General features: G+C 35.5%; 1 protein-coding gene across 1 annotated transcript; it reads left to right on the forward strand.

The window, feature by feature from the left end:
- Positions 1-15,254: 15,254 nt before the first annotated feature.
- On the forward strand, positions 15,255-15,488 carry K441DRAFT_586099 (uncharacterized protein; the record flags this gene model as incomplete). Its single annotated transcript, XM_067644611.1, has 1 exon — positions 15,255-15,488. A coding segment is annotated over one exon (234 nt), but the record flags the coding sequence as incomplete, so codon positions are not given.

A 15,488-nucleotide genomic window follows, 5' to 3' on the forward strand; every position in this document is an offset into this window, starting at 1 on the left:
GTAGTAATAGATAGGCAATATAGAAGGTAGATAGAGCTACCATAATAGTATTAGAGCTCACTACTTTTAGAGCGTATAGCGTGGATACTAGAGCTTTATATAGCTAGTTATAGCGTGGCTAGATCTTTAGTAATTTTAATAAGTAAGATTGTAAAGTTATATAGAGTAAAGTGCTCTTTATCTCTACTGACCGCTTAATCCCTTCTTTCTTTAGTTTTTTTAAGGATCTTAATTACCTATAAGGCCCGGCTGACTGCGTAAAATAACTAATACAGCTATTAGGTAAGGACTCCCTATTTTATACCCTATAGTAAAGGTTCTCTAATATAAACTAGTAGACCAATTAATGTATAATCTAAGAGTCCGAATTTAGGTTCGTATTTAGGCTAAAAAGTCTTATAGATTAAGTAGACCTTAGACGCTAATAGATATAAATAGGTACTATACGCAATTTCCTTAAGATCCTAGCGTAGTGTAAAAAGGTAAGAAATGATTTATTAGTAAAGCTAACTAATAGTCTAAGCAAGACTGCCCTATATAAGTTTACCACTCTTGCTTACTAATTAGGCTTTAAGTCTGACTAGATCTATAGTTTAATTTAGCGGTCTGCTAATAGGGAGATCGCCTATATAGCTCTATAAGAAGCCAGGAAACTAGGCTACTAGTAATACAATCCTATTGCCTTTAAGGGCTTTATAGAGCGAATAGTGGATTTCTTTTCTACTACCTAAGAGATAATAGAGAAGGAAATAAGAGCTATAGTTAATACTAATTATTCTAATAGGTTACTAAAGAGATATAGGATTCTAAAAACTTATAATTATAAACAAGATAAGCTTTTACTATTTCTAGATAAGCTATATACTAATAGGGTATAAGCTAATAAGATAACGTTATTCTTCGTCTAAAGATCTATATACCTCGCCTTTTTTAAAAAGCCAAACTATACTAATATTAACGGTAATATAACTTATAGGCAAGCACAGATCCCTAAATAGGTAATACTTAAGTAAAAAAGGCTTAAGCGAAAGAGGCTTAAGTAGGAGAGGCAGTAGTAGGCTAAATAAGAGACGCTTAACTAGAAGAGGCTTAAATATAAAAGGCTTAAATATAAGAGGCTTAAATAGGAGAGAATAGAGTAGGAGAGGCTTAAACAAAAAAGGATAAAGTAGGAGAGGCTTAAATAGGAGAGGCTTAAGTAGAAGAGGCTTAAATAGGAAAGGCTTAAGCAGAAGAGGTAGAGTTTTAAGTAGGAGAGGCTTAAGTAGGAGAGGCTTAAGTAGGAGAGGCTGGAATAGGAGAGGCTTAAGCAGAAAAGGCTTAAGCAGGAGAGGCTTAAATAGAAAAGGCTTAAGTAGGAGAGGCTTAAGCAGGAGAGGCTTAAATAGGAAAGGCTTAAGTAGGAGAGGTAGAGGCTTAAGCAAGAAAGGCTTAAGTAGGAGAGGCTTAAGTAGGAGAGGTTTAAGCAGGAGAGGCTAGAATAGGAAAGGCTTAAGTAGGAGAGGCTTAAGTAGGAGAGGCTTAAATAGGAGAGGCTTAAGTAGGAGAGGTAGAGGCTTAAATAGGAGAGGCTTGAGTAGGAGAGGCTTAAGTAAGAGAGGCTTAAATAGGAGAGGCTAGAATAAGAGAGGCTTAAGTAGGAGAGGCTTAAGTAGGAGAGGCTGGAATAGGAGAGGCTTAAGTAAAAGAGGCTTAAGTAGGAGAGGCTAAAATAGAAGAGGCTAGAATAGGAGAGGCTTAAGTAGGAGAGGCTTAAGTAGGAAAGACTTAAGCAGGAGAGGCTGGAATAGGAGAGGATAGAGTAGAAGAGGCTGAAATAGAAAAGGATAGAGCAGGAAAGGCTAGAATAAGAGAGGATAAAATAGGAGAGGCTTAAAGAGGAGAGGCAGCGGTAGGCTGAGTAAGAAAGATAGATATAGGAGATATAAGTAAGGAAAGAAGAAAAGACTATAAGGGAAGAGTAAGAGAGACTAGTAAGAGGATAGAAGCCTTTATTAATAGCGGAGTAGGACTAAAGATAAATTACTTAGATTAACCTAGATAAACTTATAGAACTAATAGGCTAAGAACTAGTAGAAGAAGATTAGGTATTAAAGACTATACTTTAAAACAACTATTAAACACGGTAAGACTAAATAGAAGTTAGTAAAAATACCTATACTATATAGGATAATATAGATTCCGTAATAATAGATACTATTAACTTAACTTCTACTTCTAACTAGAGGATAGAGACCTAGAAAATTTAAATAGACTTTAAGATTATAAAATGCGGCACTTAGAGTTTAGTATACAGCCTTCTAGTTAATCCCTTTAAGCTATTAGAGGTAAGGCAAGTAGCAATAGAGTATATAAGAAAGAGGGGAAGGATAAAGATATATAATACGAATAAACGTATACTAAGCCCTTAAATATGTTTTAAGAATGTTATTGCTAATAGGATAAATACTATACTTTTAATTCCGGAATTGGAGAGGGACACTATTGACCTTTCCCTTATATTGGGATGACTTATAATTTACTTTTAGCGGTGGCTATAACTGGTTTAGAATATATATAGACTTTTTACCCTTTAAGATATTGTGTTTTAATAGAAGACAAGGGTCTAATAGACCTTTCTCTATTAAAGGGGAGGTTTTTATTATAAGGACGGACGAGGTTTATGCTAGTAATATTAATAATTATAGCTCTATACACGACTAGCTTTACCCCCCCTCTAGCGAAATGCAATTCGGCTTACGTATTTAAGTTTGCTTAATTTCTATAGGCAATCGTAGCGAACACCTCTATTTGCGATCAGCCTCCCTTTACAGCGTTATAATCTTTATTAATATTATAAGGTTTCCACCTATATAATATTGCCAAATTTTATTAACCTCTCTGTAGAGATAACAGGCGTAGGTAAAAGGGGGAAGAAAGAGAAAGCGTATATTAGGCAAGTTTTAAATTGCTTTAATTCGACTCCCCTAGCTAACTAAGACAATTCCCTAAGGCAACTAAAATAATTCTCTAAGGCAACTAGAATAATTCTCTAGGGTAACTAAAAAGGTCCTTACGTATAGGCACATGCGTTCGCTATAATTACTATATACAGTTAGTAGCAATTTGGCGAGCCTGCGTACCGTAGCGAAATAATTTTTTACTAGAGGGGGGGGTAAAGCTAGTCGTATATAGAGCTGTAGGACTCTTCAGATTAAATTAGTTCAGTTTAACTAAAATCTTAAGAGTAACCGGTTCGTCGGTTTGATTGACTTAATTTAGATTAGTTATTAGGCATTTTAATAAACCAGTTATCTAATAAAACTAGATAGCTCTGGCTATAATATAAATATAAGCCTCTACACAAGCCTCTACTATAGCCTTACCTTAAAAGGATAAGTACTATAACCTAAATAAGGCTAGCTTTTGCTAAGGCTAAAAAAACACGCTAAAATATGTAAATAAACACTTTTAAGACGTGTTATCTAGTTAAATCTGGTTTAACCGGTGCTGTAACCGGTTTAAGCCTTAAAATTGTATTTTAAATTGGTTTTAATGTCCGTCCCTAGGTCCTAAAATGTATATTATAATAAGACAAACTATAGGTACTTTAAGTTTAAAGTAATAGAAACTCTAATAGCGTCTTAATATTTACGTTGTTCCGCTTCAGTTATACCTTATAACTAATCCTAAACATACTTAACCTCAGCTACCTGAAAATTACAGTTATATCGTTGCCGCCCCCCTAATTTGCTAAGAGCCATCTTTTTATATAAAACTCCTCTATAGCACTACTATTAAGCTTATACCGCTAATAAAACTTATAAGTAACCCTTATCCAAGCCTAAGAGTCCCATATAAACCTAAGAAGTTATTATCAGCCTTATAGTAGCCGTGGCGTGCTATAATATACGACGTCGCCATATCAGTACCTCTAATTAAGTAGTTAAGGATCTCTGGTCAGAGTGAGATAACTTAGCACTTCTCGCAAAATTAATTACAGGGTATTTTACTTTAGATAATATACGCGATCTCCCTTATAGCTTTAGGCCTATAGCTACGCGTTTTCTTACTTCTTTTAGCCGACGCATTTACGGAACTAAAAGGGTGACTTTTAATTCACTCTTCTATATCCTTATAGCCTACGGTACTTTTAATATAGAGGCTTTATACTTCTAATTAGGCTTACTATTAACTACTACAGCTTCTTCTATATCGCGCTTTAATTCCCTTTATTGTTTTGCTGGAACAGGAGTCGACTTATATACTTAGTAAAGGATTTTTAGGCGACGTTAACCAGCGTCTATAGGCGATATTTACTCAGCTTATTAATTATATAAGTATCTTGTTTAATTAGGTATAATTTAGCTAGTAACCTCTACCTGTACTATACGGAATGTCTCTAATAGTTACGCCACTGTTTTATATAGTAGCCTTTTTCTAGTAATACGCTCTAAATACCCCCTTATAAATACTATCTTGCGACTCTTATAGAGCTCTTCTATCTTCTCTACTAAGTAGTAAAAGATTAACGAATAAGTATTAGGTGGCATTATCCCTTAATAATATCGAAACCTTAGACAAACTGGAAATTATGCTTTGTATTAGATAAATATTTCTATAAGTTTTTAAGCCATTATGCGAACGTGGAAAGGAAGCCTATGCTTAGATTATTCCATTTTAGAATAATAATTGCTTTATCTGGGAAAGAAGCTATACTAATAGGGAGAATTGTGTTCCATTTGTTATTATAAAAGAAGTAGATTATTCTATTAAATACCTTAATTAGGTGTGTTCCTTTTTGCTATATTAGCTAATATATTTCCTTAAATATTCCGATAGTAATCTAGAAAGATTCTTTGTCTATTAGAGAGTTTTCGTATATCCGTATCACGTTGGGATATTAGACACAGTTATACAGCGTAGGGAGTGTAGGTTTAATTAAAGCGAGATTTAAGGCGACCGTAGGATCCTTAAGAATAGCGTCCGGGAGATAGACCGCTACTGCTATTTTGGCCTTTGCCCGTTAAAATTATATCTTATAGGCTCTAACCCAACGTACCCTTTTAATATTGTTGAGGATTTTTATAGTCCTCTTAACACCAAGCCAGCTTATTAACTTGGTGTTGTTAATAAAGCTAAAGAGCTGGAGAATATATTATTGCCTTTTTTGTTTATATTAATCTAACGTAATATTAGAGGATTGCTCTCTAGAAGTGGGAATAGGCATTTTGCGGATACTGTGTAGGACGGTCAGCTACGACTATAAAGTAAGTAGGCCGTGGTTAGAAATCCGGTCCCACTTTACAGCACTATCACTATGTATAGTATTTAGATTCTTACTATTGTATAATAAAAGGTATATTAGACCTCTTTGCTACTATATAAATAGCTAATCACTTTTTAAGAAGCTATGACGGCGTTCTCTTCCTATAGCAGTGCTAGGTAATAATGAACTGGCTATATAGCCGCCGATGGAAACTTTCTAGAAAACCTAATGCGATACGCTATAGTTATTCTAAAACGCCGTAAAATATGGCTGAATATAGTATAATATATATAGGCTAGTGTGCGTTAGTATACGCTAATATACACTAAAATACCACGCTAAAGCGGGAAGCTGTTAAGGCCCCTACTTTTACCTGGCGAAACTCCCGGAATGTACATTCCTTAGGGAAGTATATCTTTAAAACTTAGAGCTATATTTATTCTTAATAGAACTTCCCCCTAAGTACTCCGATTTTCGAAGAGACTCTAATAGTTGTGATTAAGTAGGGGGGAATAGCTGAAGCGGCGATCGATAGCGTTAATGAAACGATTAATAGCATAACTAAGACCGTGGTAATTCTCGTTGCAAACTAGTTTCCTAGGGGAGAAATAGCTAAAGAATAGTGACATATTGATAATAACTTTATAGACTTGCAAGGGAGAGACTTGAGATGTCTAAACTGTGGATTTGTCTCGGGATAGGGTGCGTCTCTTAACATAGGGACGGACGTTAGCCTTATTTTTGAAATGTAACCTAACCGTTAACATTACTAGTTGCCTTAGAAATCAGTTTACTACTAAAAGGCTAAGTATTAAATTTAATAAGGCGGGAACATAATACCTAATGTTTGCTAAGCCACTGCTAAGAATATATATAGCTTATTAACCTATTATTACCTAAGACTTTTATAAGGTGCCCTAAAACGGGTACCCTTTACTATAAATAAACTTATTTCCTTTAGTTATCTTAATCCGGATATAGCCGAAGTTTATTTATAAATATAAAGGGACCGGAATTAGGCCCCTTATAAATTACAATTATAAAAAGGTCCTCTATAGCACTAAGTACTGCTTATTAAGTTAAACTAGCTCTACTACTATATAACATCTATAATAAGCGTGCTAGTTAGCGTTCCCTCCGCCGCCTAATATACCTAACCTTAACCTATTCCTAGAAACCCTAAAGCCTTAAATTAAGATGAGAAATATATACCTTATAAAGCACCTACTATGCAAACACCTTATATAGTAATATCTGTTTAGGCAAATAAAGCTTCTACTTGGTATAATGCCCTTACTATAATTTTTTCTTGGCTTATCCTTATAGGATATATTATATTCCCTAGCATATTTACCTTTCTTTAAAATTCTAATAGTCTTAATAATAGTGAAAGAGGGAAATTCGTCCAATATACTGTTAAGAATGCGCCGCTTCTACCTATAGTAGGCGTTTGCTATATTATTGGAACAGTTAGCACATATTAGTTATAGCGGAAGTAGTGGAAGAATTATATATAGCTGATTGCTCGGATATGCTTATAAGTCATTTGTAGCTATATAGAGAATATATATTAACTTATTGGATAAAGGCCCGGTCTGCTTAATTTATTTACTAGCTTATTTATAACGCTTATTAGTGTCTATACTACGTAAAGCGGACACTAGTCCGTAACGGCTAAATTTATAATTAGAATAATCGGTTCGTATATAGCTCTATTAGCGCTAACTCTAGCGTGGAACCTAAGGAAGCTGGATAGAATTAAAACGCAGTATAATAGAGAAGTAGCTAAGCATAGTAAATCGTAGAGCAGTTTAATAGAAAATTATATTAATACTTAGGCTAATTAAGGTATAAGGAGCATTGTTGTTCTAAATTTTATTAACTAGAATTTCTAACGTCCCTTCCTACGGGTTGAGAAACCCACTAGGCCGAGAAATATAAGGGGTACCTTAACTTTACGCAACTCAAAATCTGTGTATACGTTGATACTAATTATAACCCTGTATAGGTTATGTACTATAGCTATTTCTCAATATCCCGGACCCCTTCTATCTAAAAATTACGTTACGCTTTATCGCCTTCGCGCTTAATTTACAGAGAGCCTCCTTCTTTAGCGAAATAGAGTTCCTTCCGTATAGTACCACTGTTAAGCTCTTACCACTCCTTAATACTTATAAACGGCGTTATCTAAGCCTTAGAACCTCACTATGATGCTAGGGAGTCATTACAGCCTTATAGCTGCTATGGCGCGCAACTTTATGCAAGCTCGCCACCCTAGTTAGTACTTCCAATTAGAGTAGTTACTAATCCCAGCTAGTGCGAAGTGACCCCGCTCGTCGTATATAATCATTACGGTGTAATTTATATATATTATCTAGTTAGCCAAGCTTGTAGCTGTCGGGCTTATAGCTATATAAACGCTTAGACGCCAAAGCGGCTAGTAAATAACACTAATGACCGCTACTCCGACGCACGGGTAGTCTAAAAGTTAGGTAATATAATCTTAGTAGTAACCCTACCTAAATAAGTCACGTAACTTCTAGACTTGTTAACTTTAGGAGTAGATATATCTTGAAGTGGCATCTGCTTATTACAACTCTATCCTCTCTTTATATATAACCTGTGTAACTCCCAGCGTAAGATAACCTTAAAGCAAGTTTAGCAATATAGCCGCTAGCGATTACAGCTTTACCCTTATACGTTTGCAACACTGTTTGCTCTAGCCTGTAAATAGGGGTACTAATATAAGTTTTGGCATTCTAGCCACGAATACGCTATAGCTAAAAGCATATAATTTGCTACTGTACTAAAGAGTACTTCTATTACAATATGATGCCTACGTATATATGTATATATGTATATTCTATTATAGCCATGCACTATTTAGGGTATAGGCCGTTACAGAGCGCTAACTAAATACTTTCTACTATTAATATGCTTACTCTAGTTTAGAAGCTAACTATAAGAACTATATATCTATTACCTAATACTATACTTAACTAAGGAAAAAATAAAGGAAAGTAATGTATTACTATTAAAGAAAGTTATAGTTTAGAGGTAAGCCTAAGTAAGTAGTTTTTAATGCCTCGTGTCCATAGGGCTATTTTAGCGTTATGCGCTTCTTAATTACTGACGCACTAGTAGAGGCATGTATAGAGGAGGCTTATAGTGTATTTAGTTAGATAATTAGAGGAGGAATTCTTAAGAGTCTTTACTTATTAATGTTGGCTTCTATACTCTCTATATCTTATATACTTAGGTATAAATGTCCGGTCTCCTTTATAAATTTAATTATAGCTTTAATTACGCTAATGTCTGGCTTCTAGCGCTTAATTAGGCCGTTAATATTCCTACCTCCTTTTTGTCTACGTAAGTAGCCTCCTAATACATATAATAGATCCCTAAATTAATCTCTATATTACTCTTTTAGTTTAATCCTTTACTGTACCTACCTCCTATAAAAGAAGAGGAAGTACTATATTAACTCTATAAGCCTATAGTTATATAACGCCGTCTCTAATATATTAATTTTGTAGAGATATTCCTTTAGAAATGACTTGCCGGTCCGTAGCTATATAAGAATGGCAGCTTCTAAGCTAATTAGCTGCTGGTATAATCCTACAGCCTTTCTAAGGTAGAGTGCTGCGTTAATTTTCCTTATAAACTTGCCTATATTAGATCTTCCTAATAGAAGCAGTTCTATTGTTATCTCGGCTTTTTTTAATGCTTGCGTTATAAGGTACTATAGGAGGCCGTCTCTTTATAGTGGCTCCTTGCTTTCTAGTCTTATTACTACTTTAGTAAGCTTATTAGCCTTTTTATTTCCTATAAATCCTAAGTAGCCTAGAATCTAGTATAGTGTAATATTATTTAGCTAAAGCTTCTTTAAGATCTCTATAACTATTTCCTAATAGGCTCTAGCCTGTTAATGACTTAGTTAATCAAGGCATAAGCACGGTAAGAGGGACGCGTAAGCCTATACAATTAGTAGTTTATAAACAAGAATCTAAAGCTAGAGAAAGGAAAGGAGAAGAAGAGCAGCGCTGGTCGAAGTAGGGTTCTTTTTATGCGGTCTTCTAGTTACGTAACTATGAAGTTCTACTAAGTTCTGCTAACTAAGTTCTGCCAGTGCCGTAATATAGCCCTCTAGCTTTATACTAATAGTAACGCTAATTATAAGTTAGAGAATATTCTTATACTAAATATAGGTATTGGAAAACCTGCTTAGTTAACAGCCGTATATATAGGGTTTTATAGCTAGTTAGCTGCCTCGCTAATTGCTAGAAGCTCTATAAGGTAGGCGTTGGCCTAATTAGAGCTTACTACCATTTTTAAAAGCGTTGCTTTAAATGGCGTAGTATATACACTAACTCCTGCCCTATTATTGCGTACTAATATATTAACGTATATATTAACCTACCCTAGCTTATAGTCTTTAATAATAGCTTAAGCATAATCTTTATCCTTATATATTACTATATTGGGCTTAGCCACCTACGGCGGGTATATATATAGTTTAACCTCTAGCACCCTATTTACCTAGACATCCTTATATATCTCTACTATCCTTTAGAGCGGCGATTAGTACTATTTATAGAGCCTTTATCTTTAAATTATTTAATAGGGATATAATTTGCCTAGTTTATAGATTAATACCCAGAACGCGATAGCCTAGTTATGTAGCCTTTACTTAAGAGGGAGTAAGCCAGCTTCTACTTCTGCTATTAGTAGGGTAACGGAGCGGAACCCCTTAATAATAGCTTGTGCTGTAATCCTTTGCGCCTGCTAGAGGAGCTATATTAACTCTTATATTGTAAGCGGGTACTATATTAGTAATATATAGTCTACTACTAGTAGAATTAAGCTCTTAGCTAGCTGCTTAACGCTCTTAGACTATAGTCCCTTTAATCTACATAACGCTAGCGCTACCTTAGTGGCTTTGCCTGCCTTATCTGCTAAATACGCCTTAAATCGTAGCTCCTTATTAAGGATTACCCTAAGGATTTTAACTTTCTAAGTCGGGGGGATCCCTTTTCCTTTAAATTGGAGCGGTGTGGTAGTATCCCTACCTGCTTCTTTATATCTAGTAAGGTGGATAAATAATGTTTTCTTTACTTTAAATTGGGCTCCACTAGTCCTCTCCCATTTCTTAAGCATTAGTATAATCTCGCCCTAGATAATCTACGTGTTTTCCTCTACTATAGAGCCTATAACCTATGCCAAGTAGTTATTAACAAAGGCTATAGAGCTGCCATTTCTAGGTGCGCTTTATATAAGATCCGCGTTAAAGAATAGAAAGAGTATTAGGGCTAGTGCTAATCCCTACGGGAAACCTGCCTATAGGAGCGCCTATACCTCTAATATATATCCGTTAACTAGGATATAGGCTTAACAGTTTATATAAAAGTCCTATACCTATTATATAATCGTCTAAGGTATCTAACGCTGCCGTAATCTCCTAATTTCCGGCTCTATGGCTATATTATTATACGCACCCTTAATATTAAATAATACTAGAGATAGCGTCTTCTTTCCTTTCTATACTCTAAATACGTCCTTATAGAGATATAATAGCGTATATATTATTAACCTTTGCTTCCTAGCTCTAAAGTGCGTTTTAGGTAATAGGCTATATTCCTCTACTAGGTATGCTATCCTCTCCGCTACTAGCGATTTAAGTGCTTTTCCTAGCGTTAGGAGGAGGGAGATCGGCCTATAGTTATTTGCTACCGTATAGTCCCCCCACTTCGGCTTCTATAGTGGTATAATCTTTACTACCTTTTATTCCTAGGGTACCTTTCCTATTTTAAGTAATTTGGTAAAGAGAGTAGTAATTTTACTACTTAGTACGGGCTACAGCTCTTACTATACCCTAGTTAGTAGGCCGTCCCTTTTAGAAGCCTTATCTAGGCTAGCCCTAAATATAGCTGCCTTAACCTTGTGTTTGGCGATGGGCTTCTATAGCAATTAGTTATAGCTAGTTATAGCTTTCTCCTCTTATTCGCACGGCGGCGGGACCGGAAAGAATACCTAGAGTAGTTCTCTTGCAATATTATAGTTCTCCGTAATAACTTCTCCCTATCCTCTATTCTTCTTAATTAGCGGTATTCTAGTAAACGTGGATATAGCCTACGGATTAAGGTATTTTAACGCTTTTTATATATTATTACTATTACTAAGGAATTCGTCCTAATAGAGCTTTTTATATCGCTAAATAGTCCTATAAAAGAGCTTCTTTGCTCTTACTGCAATATTACATAGCTTAGGGTCGTCCCTTTTTTACCTCTATATTGCGCTATTTCTATTCCTCTAGTATATATATAACTTCCTTAGCGTTATAAGGTCTTCGTTCTACTATCTTTTTATATATAGTAATAGTCTAGCCCGTTAGTAGTGTGCTTTAAGGGCTTTATTAACCTACCTATTAAGGTAGTTAACTATTTCGTCTATATCTTTTATAGGGAATCCTATTTCTTTCTATTGCTCTATATCTTTTTATATCTTGTCCTAGTTTACATTTTTAATAAGTAGCCTTTCCTGGCTTTTCTACGTATCTATATCGACCTAGAAGCTAGTATAGATAGCTCTATAGTCTAATCCGTACTTATACTCCTAGATAGCGTACTTTACTAGTTTACTTACTAGGCCTAGGGTTATAAGCATAAGGTTAATTGTTAATGTTTACCCCGCGTTACTTTTAAACATAGGTATTCCTATTAGAAGTAGGCTCTAGAGTAACTAGTCCGCCATAAAGTTAATAATTGGTGCGCTTTCTTCCTACGTTAATATAGTACTAATATAACTTCCTCCCTATAGCAGATTGTGCTAATTAAAGTCACCTGCAATTACTACCTTGGTATATAGGTCGCGTAATAGTTTACCTTAGATTAGCCTATTAATTATCTCTAGTCTGCTAAAGAGCTCCTCTAGGTTCTCTTCCTTAGTTCTCCTTAAATATTTGTCTAGAATATATACTAATATAATTATAAGTCTCCTTTAGCTAACGTGCGCTACTACCGCCGTAATATCTACTAAATTTACCTATAGCTATATAGCTGCCAGCTCTCTAGATGCCTAGATATATAACCTAACTAGGGAATACTGTTACTGCCTACCTATTAGGATAAACCTTATTTACCAGGGATTTAAGCTAGCTAGTACTACTTCCCTATTTAAGAGAAAGTAGTAAGGCTCCTAGCCTAGAATAAAGTGGAAGTCTATTAGTGCTTTATTATTATATAGCGTATACTACGCCTCCCTATACTTCTTTATATTTACCTAGAGGATCTAAAGTTCTTTATTTATAGCGCTATTATATAAGAATCCTGTCTATCTCTTTCCTATATGCTAGGCATTTACGGTATAAGGCTTAGTAAGGACCCTAGCAGTTTACACAGTATAGATTTACCGTCTTATACTAGAGATAGCCTTCCCACCTATATATTTCGCACGTATTAGGTCGCATATAGTCTCTAGCCCTATATCTAAACCTTCTATATTTATAGCATGCTATAGGGGTGCGTTACTCCTTAAATAGTGATATAATAATCGCGCCTCCCCTAAATAATACGTTGTCTAATATAAGCAGCTTCTCTATATCCTCCTTTATTACTACTTTAATAATTATTAATACGTGCTAGCCGCGTGGCCTTAGTTGTCCTAGCTATTTTATTATATATACCTCTACCCTATTCTCTACCCCAAAGCGCTCTATAGCTAACTTACTTACTTTTCTACTATTAATATCCATTGCTAAAAATACTTTAACCTAGTCCGCCTTAACCATATACTACTTAGGTCCAATAAGCCTCGCCCTAAGGATATGCGGTTTAAGCTATTAAGCAGTTGTTTACCTAAACGCAGCTTCTTTATCTTTTTCTACCGAGAATCTAATAATGCTCGCGCTATTGCTTATTCGCTATACGCGGAAGTCCTTAAGTATAGCTCCTATAAGCCCCTTAATATCCTTTATACCTTATATAATAGTTTACTTTACTACTTTAGTAGTAGCTACCCTCTCTATTACCTTTAAACCCGCTTAGCTAACGTCTATTACTAGCTACTAATTAGGTTCCTTAGGGTTCCTAGCGCTTATTATTTATAGCAAGGTTATCTCTAACCCTACTATACCTCCACTAGCCGCTATTAATACCTATAATTGTATTAGAGCTAAGGGAGTGTTTAGTTGCGCTTACAAGGACCAAATAGCCTTTTAGAGTTTAGCGTTTTGCTTTTTAAGGCTTTACTATTCCGATTTAATGTCTATAAAGTTATTTCTAATACTCTTAATAATGCTATTCTGGTTTATAATAATATTGCTTTACTATACTATAGTTTCTTTAAGGCTTTCGATAAGTTGATAAAATTCATTATAATTAATACCTCCTCCTTTACGTTTAGGTAAGGTAGAGACTCTTGCTATAGGGAATAAAGGTAGTATATACTATATAGCTTATAGTCTAGTTTATAGTGCGGTTGTCTACTGTTTAAACTATACTAATATTTAGGCTCGTGTCCTTAGCGACTGCTAGGCCTCTTACACCTTCGCGCTTAGTTTCTTTATACATCTTAGTAAAGCTGCTAGTGGGTTTAGAGGTGGTGTTACTAATACGCGTTTAGGGGTCGAAGTAGCTATTAGGGCTTATATAATGCCCATAAGGGCATAGTCGGAGCGGGTCGGCCGCCCTCCCTACTAGCGTAATTGAGGTGTTTGTCCGCTTAAGACCTAAGGTTAGTAAATCTTTAAGCTTAAAGAGTGTTATAAGGGGGTACTATAAACGGGGCAGATGCCCTCCCTGCTAGTATGTTTTCAAAATAAGTAAGTCTCTTTTAAAATGGGTGGTCTGTATTATTCTACTAACGTACTAGTAGGGGGGGTCTACCCCCCCTTGTATAAGCCACCTTATTATAGTTCTGGAGCATTTTAGAAGCGTCGCAATGCCAAGACGCGGATAAAGCGCACTTCGGCAATTAAACTCTAACTAAACTATCGCGTAGATCTCCGCTAGCTTCCAACCTTAACCTTATTTACAGATTACGAAGATTTACTATTATATTTCCCTTACTTAGATTATCTAAGAATAAGAGTAAAGACAAGCCGCCCGCGTCGTCTACGGATATTGCTACGACTAATAATATAAGCACTACTTTGATGCCTACGCCATCTTAACCATTAGTGCCCGCAGCCCCATCTTTAACACCCTCAATAGCATTCCCTAAGAATCTATATGTAAACTAGCGCCGTCGCTTAGAGTTTATCGTTGACGTTCTTATAGTAAATTAACGGATGGCCAATTTGGTATCTAGACAATCTCAAATCTAGTAAACGCTAAGATAGAGTAATATCTCCTCTTAAAACTGGAAATAATGCAATTACTTAATGGCATTTCTAGCATCTAGTTCGTTTACGGCTTAACTGGCGACTAGGAGTCTACTTAGTCGCATTTAAACAGCATATTTACGCCAGACCTAATACTTACTTAATTTCCCACTGCGTGAGTTATTACTTATGGCTATAACGCCAATGTCATAGGCCTCTAGGAGAATGCGAGTAGAGAAGGCCTTTGTAGCTATAGAAAAGCTTTTATATATGCCATCTCCAACAGCCGACTAAACAAAGTCAAGCGTTTTATCTTTTTTATTTTATATAGCCTCGGCGGTTTGGTCACCTAATAAGCCCTTCTTATCTCTCTAGAACTAAATAAGCCCCGTCTCCGCAGTATTGCTTACTATATAGTAGGTATAATCTTTATAGGCATACCTTATACAGGGTCGTACCTTATAATATAGGGATATACTCTCGCAAGACTTTTAAATCGATTCTGGATAATAAATAAGGGTATTCTTTTGGTGCTAAAGTAGAAATCGGAAGTACTTAGGGGTGTTAAGGAGGTCTTCTAGTGTTAATTAACAGCTAATGGAGCGCTTAATTACGTAAAGATCTTTTACTTCTATAAGACTGTCCCTATAGATATAGTCGGATTTATAGTATAGTAACGGTGACTCACTAGTACCTAAAGAGTCTACGACTATACTGCCGTACCCCAATTATAGTATTAACGCAAACTATATGGATATGACGAAGTTTACCAGTGTAAATAATGCGGGGTTTATTGGCGTCAAAGGAGTTCTAAATAATTGGATCAGGCAAGGGATTAAGGAGTTAACTAAGGAGGAAATATATAGGCGGTCCAATGATGCCGGGTTTGCTACTATATTAATATTTAAGAGATTGGATTAA

This window comes from Cenococcum geophilum (assembly GCF_001692895.1).
Source record: "Cenococcum geophilum 1.58 unplaced genomic scaffold K441scaffold_61, whole genome shotgun sequence".
NCBI lineage: Eukaryota > Fungi > Ascomycota > Dothideomycetes > Gloniales > Gloniaceae > Cenococcum > Cenococcum geophilum.